Consider the following 9,673-nt stretch of genomic DNA (forward strand, 5'->3'; position numbering starts at 1 on the left):
GAGCCAGACCCTGGGTCTGCTCCCAGCACAGGTGCAAACTGAAAGGAGCCCGTGTCTCTGGCTTGGTGGGGGAGTGTGTTTTCCTGATTCCTATGGGGATCCCAGTTATGCTGGGTGTTTGGAAAGATGTGACTTCAACAATTATCTTGAGTGTGTCAGAGCTCCAGTGATTCTGGGTGTGTCCAATCTCCTGGGAGTTGACATAATCTTCCTCTATGATCTGGTGATCCTGTGGCTGGGCATGTTAGAGCACCTATGATCCTGTGATCCTGAAAGTTTCAGAGAACCTGGGAGGCAGACTCCCTTTGGGTGTTGTAGGCGTGATTGCAGAGCCAACACACCAGATTTGCTCTGTGTGCAAGTTCAAACCGAAATGAACCCGTGCCTCTGGCTGGGTTGGAGTTCCTCTGTCCCTGAATCTCAGGAGTCCCAGTAATTCTGGTTGTTGGTGCAGATGTTGTGGCCTCATCCATTGGTCCTGGGCATGTAAGAGCACTTGGAATTTGAATTTCCTCTGAGTATTGTAGCCCCTCTAATTTTTTTATGAATTCACTTAGTGCTATGTATTTCTTGTCAGCACTGTTTTCATTGTGTCCCATAAATTTGGGTATGTTGTGCCTTCTTTTTCATTGAATTCAAGGAAACCTTTAATTTTTTATTTCTTATTTGTCCCAGAGGTCATTCATTAGAGAGTTTTTCAGTTTCCATGAGTTTGTAGGCTTTTCATTGTTTTTGTTGTTGTTGAAGTCCAGATTTAATTCACACAGATCTGATAACATATAGAGGAATGTTTCAATTTTTGTTGTATCTGTTGAGACTTGTTTTCTGAGAAAGTATATTCTAAATTTTTGAGAAGACTACAATAGGTTGTGAGAGGAAGGCATAGGCTTTTATCTTTGGGTGAAATGACCTGTATATATCTATTAGGTCCTTTGGTTAATAACGTATTAGTTTTATTATTTATCTGTTTAGTTTCTGTCTGGATGACCTGTCTATTGGTGAGAATGGGGTATTGAAGCCTCCCATGACAAATGTCTGAGGGTTGATATGTGTTATAAACTTTAGTAATGTTTCTTTTATGAATGTGGATACCTTTGCATTTGGAGCATAGATATTGAGAATTGAGTTGTGATCCTGGTGGATTTTTCTTTTGATGCATGTGAAATATCCTTTCCAATCATTTTTTTTTTATTAATTTTGGTTGAAAGTCTATTTGGTAGATATTAGAATTGCTATACCATCTTGTTTCCATCTGGTTGGAAAATCTTTTCTAACCCTTAATTTTTAGGTAATATATATCTTTGATGTTGAAATGTGTTTTTTTGTATGCAGGAGAATACTGGATCCTGTTTTCACCCTCTTAGTTTTATTTTTTTAAATATCTCAGATTTCCTGGATGTTTTGTGTCAAGAACTTTCTAGATATAACATGTTCTATTTTTTTGCATTAATATTTTTTCCTTTCCTATTTTCTTCCCTTATGCTCTAGCTAGAACTTCACTAGAAATATGACAACTTTGTCTTGTGCTCAGTCATACAGTTTTTTTTTCATGTAACAAGATGGTGGCTATTGGCTTGTCATAGAGAGTCTTCATTATGTTGTGATATGATTCATCTATCCCTAGCATCACCAGTTTTTTTTTATCATGAAAGAATATTGTATTTTTCCAAGGTCCTTTATGCATTATTTTAAAAAACCAGATGATTTGTGTTTTTGAGCCCATTCATATTATGAGTTACATTTGTTGATTTATGTGTGTTGAACCATCTCTGCATACCTAATATGAAGCCCACTTGAATCTATGGCAAATGCTTCTTTGGATACATTGTTAAATTTGATTTCCAAGAATTTATTGAGAATTTTAGATGTTTGTTCATCAGGGAGATTGTCTTAGAATTCTCTTTTATTTTTGAATTTAATTGGTTTTGATACCAGGGTAATATTTCCTTCATAAAAAGAGTTTGGAAGTCTTTTTATTTCCATTTTACAGAATAAGTTAAAAGGAATTCCTTTAAAAGGAATTTCATAATTTCCTCTAATTATTCGAGTTTTTCTGAATTTCCTTAAAGCATTTGTTCATTTCCTCCTTAAGAGCTTCAGTCATCTCCAAAAAAGTTGATTTTATGGTCTTTTTGTGTGTGTTTTGTTGTGTTGGAACATTTGAGGGCTTGCTTGCATTAGGATAGGTAGGTCATCGTGGTGACCCCATGCTGAAGACTAGCCTCAGTCGGTTTGGGGTTCTCAAGAATGAGAGGATTAGACTGACACAAAATCGAAATCTCAGGCAATGATGCTGGTGCAGTCTAACAAATGACTCATTGCTGTTCTGAAGCTGTACTCATAGACAGATTGCTCTCTCTCTCTCTCCCTCTCCCTCTCTCTCTCCCTCTCCCTCTCCCTCTTCCCCTCTCTCTCCCTCCCTCCCTTCTTCCCCCTCCCTTCCTTTTTATCTGATTTCACCTCAGTCATTTATTGGTTACATACTTCCTTGTTATACAATAATACATAATTAAAAGCCCATTATTTTCCTCAAACCCATTATTGTCTCTGAAAAAGCCCCCACATAACTAGATCTCCAGAAAGCACAATGCACACACAAAGTCATAGTTCAATGCTAAAGCATTTGTATGAAATTTTAACTCTCAGGAAAACCCTCCAAATCACAGACTATCTGGGCATAAACTTGTTACAACATTAGCATGAAAACAGGAAGATGGTAAATAAGTCAAGATAATGTTCATATTTTTAACTTGTCTTAAATTTGCATCATTTCTTTATTAAGTAAATAAATAGATATTATCCAAATATTTATTCTACAATGCTTTTCAAACTCCTTTTCATATACAATATTAATTCTTCTTGCAGCTTCCTCCAGGGCTCTTTCACAAGTCTAAATTCTGTTTCTTAGAATTTGTATCTTAATTTATGTAGGTAGTCAATGCCAGAGGGTCAAATGAGCATGTTTCAATCTTTCCAGGAAGGTCACTTCACTAATCCAATCCCTGCCCCCTTGAGTGGTCCACATTCTTCGACTCATCTTTTTAACTTTTTAAATTATACATATATCTTCCAATCTTCCCCAATAATATTCTGGATCAAACTTTCTATTGTTATGGGGGCTCTCACCATTGTTTACTAATCCAGTAGACCCAGCTATTTCTTCCTTTATTGTGTGCCTTGTACTTTCCATGGATTTCCCTGTCCTTAGTGACTGACCCAGGCCCACTTGTTTTTTCCTTGTAGGGGGTCTTCAATTCTCTTAATTACTAAGACTTTGGATTTCCCCCAAACACTTCCTGCTTCAAATGTTTCCTCATACAACTTAATCATCATAAGTTGGCTAAAATTCTTATCAAAACAATTAAGGCTGTTAGCCCTCACATCCAGAACCCCTTGTCCCGTTATGCCTGGGTTAACTGTTTGAATGGCCAGGGCCAGAGCAGTTTGTTCATAATAAACATCAAAGCCATTTCCTTCTCTAGCAATGCCCTCAACTCCTTTCCCAGAAATTTTGACCAAAATTATATTTGAGGACAAATATCATATAGAAAAACAAAACAAAACAAAACAAAACAAACAAGCATACAAGCAAAAAGCAAAGCCATCTGTATACTAGAAAGCCAGAGATACATTATTCAGGTTCACAGTGTTCCTATAGCTGAAACCATGTCATGCAGCACTCTCTGCAACAATGTAACATCTGACAACTTTATGCATTGGCTGTTGCTTCTTGGATTTTTTTTTTACACTGGCCTCCAGACATCTGGATTTGGGGTAATTAAAGATTTAGGTCCTGATTTCTAAGTTTATCCTTGTTGGATGAGTGTTTTGTACCTTGGTTTCTGATTTCTCTCTACTTCTGATCTGTGTGGCCTGGGATTCTCTAATTCTGTCTGGTCTCTCATAGAACAGGGAGAATGCACCCCAGTTGGAGGCAGGTAAAGACAAGTGGGAAGGTGTAGGAATTGTGATAGGTTTGAGGGATGCCAAGATAGTAAAAGAGAGAAGTTTGCCCAGGAAGCAACATACCTGGACATCTAATCTGCTTGTTCTCTGACACAGTAGGTATTCTCTGCCCCAGCAGGTGGCTGGAATATGGCAACTAGGAGGGCACAGGACAGGGCTAGGGTGGGGGCATGCTGAAGTAATGAGATAGGGGAGAGTCAGGCAGACAGGGAGACTACCTGGACATCTCTAAGTCTTAAAAGGCTCTAGTAGAGCTGGGAGTCTTTACCCTAGGCTGGTCTCTGGTATGGCAGCGACTTTTTGCCCAGTTGGGGGCTGGAGTATAGCAACCAGAACGGTGGACAACTGTAGAGAGTATAAGCAGAGACCAAGAGTGGGAGAGTATGTTAGACAGGCATCCTACATGGATTTCTCCCAAACTGCCAGATATCCACTAGAGCAGGGATGGGACCCACATCAGGGGCATTGAGATGGTGAGATAATAGGGAAGTTTGGGGAGAAGGCAGCCTACCTGGGATTTTCCAGGCCCGTTTGGTCTTTAGCAGAGAAGGGAATCTCTACATCAGTCTGTTGTCTGTTACAGAAGGTAATCTCTGCTTAGTTGGGCACTGGAGTATGGAGAGGAGGAGACTGGAATAGGATGGGCAGAGGTTAAGAGTGGGGCAATTTTGCAGGCAGACAGCCTATCTGGACTTCTCTCAGTTTAAGAGATTTCTAGTAGAGCAGGAAATCTCTGGTTATCATCTTTATTTACAAACACAGATTTACATTGCCAAATTTTCATGCACTGTCCTAACGATTATGCCACAGAGTGGCTTAATGAGAATACATTTTTCCCACAGTTCTGGAAGCTAGAATTTAAAAATCAAAAGGGCAACACAATATTTTTCTCTTTTTCCTTCTGATGGTGCAAACCTGTCAGTATCTTACTGACTCCATACTGCAGTATGCTTGCTATGGCCTCATTTTGTGGAATGGACAGGATATCCTAGTGTCTTTTCTGAGAGAAAGCCTAATCTCATTGGATTAAGGACCTATCTTAATCATTTAATTTAATATTCATTACTTTATTATAAGAATCTTTTTCAAGTGGAAGTATTTTTGTTTGGTTTTATTGTTTTAATATTTATGTTTTCCCGCACTGTTGAAAGGACCTATAGTTCCTTCATCATTAGATTTCTTTTTATATGTTTTTTTCTATATTATTCATTTGGATTATTCTTTATACTAAGAATCAAATTTATTTGTTGTTGGACTATTTCTGCTTTTATGAGCAAGGTTGATACAGACATTAATCTGCCCCTAATTGTTCCAGTGCAAATATCTTTGGGGATACATCTAATACTACAATACACAGCTGTTATAAATGTATATTTTCAATGAAAATAACACCACTCTATTTCTTTGGTAGAAGTGTCTAAGATTTGAAACTAATGAAAAATGCATTCAAGAGTAAAATTTTAATATCTTGAGGTGAAGTGGAAAAACTCCACAGATATTTCCAGAAGTCTTCCCCTATTATTATATAGACTGACCATCTCTTACTATGGTAGTAAGCCTATTTTGAATTATTATCTCCAAAATTATGATAAAGTCTGTTTTCAACTTTTTTCTGTCTGTGTATATTTTGTAATAAAAAGTCAAGTAATCACAGGTGTCATGTGTTAAACAGAATGAGATGTTAGGAATCTTGATATAGTTGCTACCATTAGTTCTCAAGAGTGAAGGGACACACACTTCTGCCTGTTTCAACAAAGGTTCTTTCCCTAAGGGAGTCAATGACAATGATGCAATTTTATCCTGTATGCCTCTAATTTGAACCTGGGGACAGAGGTTACACCCTAGGTTTTCTACATAATTTTCAAAATTAGAACTCACACGGACTTCACTGGAATGTGGACAATGTATATGTTCATGTATTTATCATATCTAATTCCAAACTAATTGCTCTTCTGATCGTTGCAACGAGAGGATCCAACTGTTTCACTATGTTGTGTTCCTTCTGGAGTGTGCTGGAAGAGCTTCCCATGGTTTTTGGCTGAAGTTATCTGTGTTTATCATGTAAGTTAGGCTATCTGATAAGGCATAGAATGTACACTCATCTGTATCACTGCATATGTCTCTGTCTGTCTCTGTGTCTCTGTTGCTCTCTTGTTTTGTGTGTCTTTCTCATTGTCCATCTCTCTTGTCAGCATATATTTTAAATTGCAAGGATCACACCATCAAACGACAAACAGTTCTCTATACAACAACTTACCTTGCACTGAAAATCTGCCCATACTTTGAGATGAAAGGGCACTCCCTCCCTCAAAGACCACTTCATAGGATATTTTTTAAAAATAGAATAAAGAAGGAAAATCATCTTCATTGCTTACATTTAATGTTAACACACAATTTTTATTTTGTTTTCATTCAACTACTTCCCAAATATCTGTGACTTTTGCCATAATAAGCACCAAATATTCATATTACAGGTAGTATAAATGTCTTCTACAATCTGCTTTTTACATAGCAACCAGCATGCAATTTCCTGTTTTCTCCTACTTTATTTTTCTTGCATGTTACTGTTCCTTGAATAGATTGAAACTTTTTCATCATCACCAATTATACATCATATCTGGCTGCTCCTATTTTCTCCAACCTTTATATATCTGTGATTAGTCATTACCTTAGGCTTTCCTTGTTTCCAAAACTTCTATAACTTTCTCCAAACTCTTCTTCCAAGCTCTGCTTCCAAACACTTACCTAGCGATTCATTCTTATAATCTCCCTACAAAGGTTCTTCCATTAAAGATACCTTATAGAGCATATATCAGCTTCTTCATTCCCTTGGCCTCTTGTGACCTGATATTTTCTCAAAACTATGGATGTCTTTTATTTAAATTCATTTCTGAATATATCACATATATACTATATAAAATAACATGAGGAAATATTGCTTATTGCAATATTATTCAATATAACAAAATATTAGAATGAATCTATCCACATACTGATAATTAGCATTTTAATTGTGATCAATTAATTACTACTAACACAGAAATAAGTAAAAAAATGAATTTTAATTAATTTCAGGCAATGCCACATTAACTTATATTTTTACAGAGTGAGATGAATGATGTATTGACATTTTAATGATGGTCTTGACTATCATTAGTTAAGTTGGGGGAACTGGAGTGAAAGCTTGGAAAGTGTAAAGAGGGAAAGAGCCATCTAGTATATAACTGACCACTAAAAAGTCTTCCAATAAAACATAACCACAGAGATATCTCAGCCTCTAGGATATCAATTCTATTTTATCATGTTACTATTGTTTAGTGATTGATCACAATGGTAGCAAATGATTAAATGAAAAAGGAAAGAATGCCAGGTTAGCTACAAAGAAAATGGGTAGTAAACACATATAAAGTATCTTCCTTTGGCTTAAAAACCAAGGTTAAGAATAAAGCAGGTGACATATGCTTTTTCTAGAAAAACACAAGGAATTTGACTGATCTAAGAGGTGGTGGGAAGTCAAATATTATCAGTAGATATTTTGACTTGTTTGAGATGCTTATACTTGAGTTGAAGGTGTTAATACGTAATCAGAGTCAGTTTGTGACCTAGGAAAAATGATGAAAGAGTGAGCACATTGACTGAGAATTTGTTATTATGGGAGGAACTCATAGCACTTTGCAATCTGCAATTGGTCTGTATATTGTTGACACATCCTCCTCGGCCTCCTCCTTTGGGCAGAGGACCAAGTGTTATACTCTATTCTGTTCCTGGCCAGATGCTTTGACCATTTGCACGTGTTGCTTCCACTAATTCCCCAGAGTCTATTTTTTTTTCTTTTGCAGATCCAAAGAAACTCCCTGGGTTTCACTCTCTGGATGTAATTCATAGAAAAAGCATTGGGCAACTGGATTCAAGGAAGTTTAAAAGCAATGAACGGCCATTGAAATCTTGATGATTCTCCTTTTTGCTGGCACCAATTTACATACTATTTCTTGGTGAAATCAAGGCAACTTGAGGAGGAACAAGGTCTTATTTGATAATTGTTCTGATGTATCACTGTTTCCCTCTAAGAAACATTCAGTTATTTTCAAGGTGGGCACATATATCACTTTCCAAACCAACCATCACTAGCCCATTATTGTGACAAAAAGCTCCATATTAAGATAAAAATAGATGTACTAAGTGGTGTAAACTAATGTTATATTCAGTACTGGTGATTCATAAAATGTTTCCACAATGAATAGTCAAGATCACGTCTCTTTTTTTTCCATTTTTTCTTTCACTCACAGAAGAAGAGGAAGACCATGAAGAGAGATAATGAGAGTACTGTGTCTGAGTTCATCCTCCTGGGGCTCCCCATTCGAGCAGAGGACCAAGGCCTGTATTCTGCCTTGTTCCTGGCCATGTACCTGACAACTATGCTGGGGAACCTGCTCATCATCCTACTTATCAGGCTGGACTCTCACCTCCACACCCCCATGTACTTCTTCCTTAGCCACTTGGCCTTCACGGACATCTCTTTCTCATCAGTCACAGCCCCAAAGATGCTCATGAATATGCTGACACATAGCCAATCTATCTCATATGCTGGGTGTGTTTCACAGATGTATTTTTACATAGTTTTTGCTGATCTTGAAAACTTTCTTCTGACATCCATGGCCTATGACAGGTATGTAGCCATCTGCCATCCTCTGCACTATACTACCATCATGAGTCAGAGCCTCTGTCTTTTTCTAGTAGTTGTGTCTTGGGCCTTATCTTCAGGCAATGCCCTTGTGCACACCCTTCTCTTGGCTAAACTATCTCACTTTAGAAACAATACCGTTCCGCACTACTTTTGTGACCTCTCTGCCATGCTGAAACTCTCCAGCTCAGACACCACCATCAATGAGTTGCTTATCCTTACTTTAGGTACTATGGTCACTATCCCACCATTCATATGCATTCTGGTCTCTTATGTCCGTATAGGTGTCACAATTCTGAGAACTCCCTCCATCAAGGGAATCTGCAAAGCCTTGTCCACATGTGGCTCTCACCTCTGTGTGGTTTCCTTGTACTATGGAGCCATAATTGCACTGTATTTTGTCCCCTCATCTAATAACACTAATGACAAGGATGTCATTGTGGCTTTGATGTACACTGTGGTCACCCCCATGCTGAATCCCTTTATTTATAGTTTGAGGAATCGGGATATGAAAGGAGCACTTAGAAATGTCCTCAGTAGGAGACTGTGCTCACAATGATGGGCATGGTCTTCTGTCTTAGCATCTCTACTTCTTTCTCCTCTTCTCCCATCCATCTTTTGTTCTCTGTCAGGGAATCTCCACATGGCTCTTTCCTTCACTCACTTTTCCTGGCACAGTTTTCTTCTTTATTTAACTTTCATGCTGGTATTTAGTATCTTGTCATCTTGGGAAGGTTTCTCACAAATATTCTACATATTTTTCTTTGACTTACAGACATTTTAATTGTTTATATAGTCAATACAAAGCCATTTATTAGACAGGTTTATGTTTTCATAGAAAACATCCTTTTCTTCTCTGAAGATGATTGAAACTATATCTTCTTTTAAGTTAATTATTTGCATTTAGTCCTATAATGTAGGCTGATTTTTGGCAATGTCTCTATTAGCATTTCTTTGTGTATATGTATTGGTATTTTGCTCACATGTATGTCTGTGGGCTATGTGTGTGCTGAGTGCCTGCAAAGT

The 9,673-nt window shown here is 37.5% G+C and overlaps 1 protein-coding gene across 2 annotated transcripts; it reads left to right on the forward strand.

Annotated features, from left to right (window-relative positions):
- Positions 1-983: 983 nt before the first annotated feature.
- On the forward strand, positions 984-9,206 carry Olfr342 (olfactory receptor 342). 2 transcript variants are annotated; one of them, XM_030251538.1, is made up of 2 exons: positions 984-998; positions 8,274-9,206. In XM_030251538.1, exons 1-2 carry the CDS (start codon positions 984-986, stop codon positions 9,204-9,206), a joined length of 948 nt encoding a protein of 315 aa, XP_030107398.1. The 2 variants fall into 2 exon arrangements, with proteins under 2 accessions (XP_030107398.1, NP_667159.1); NM_146948.1 differs by lacking the exon at positions 984-998 and having other exon boundaries at positions 8,268-9,206.
- Positions 9,207-9,673: the final 467 nt, after the last annotated feature.

The sequence above is a fragment of the Mus musculus genome, chromosome 2 (genome assembly GCF_000001635.26).
Source record: "Mus musculus strain C57BL/6J chromosome 2, GRCm38.p6 C57BL/6J".
NCBI classification, from domain to species: Eukaryota; Metazoa; Chordata; class Mammalia; order Rodentia; family Muridae; genus Mus; species Mus musculus.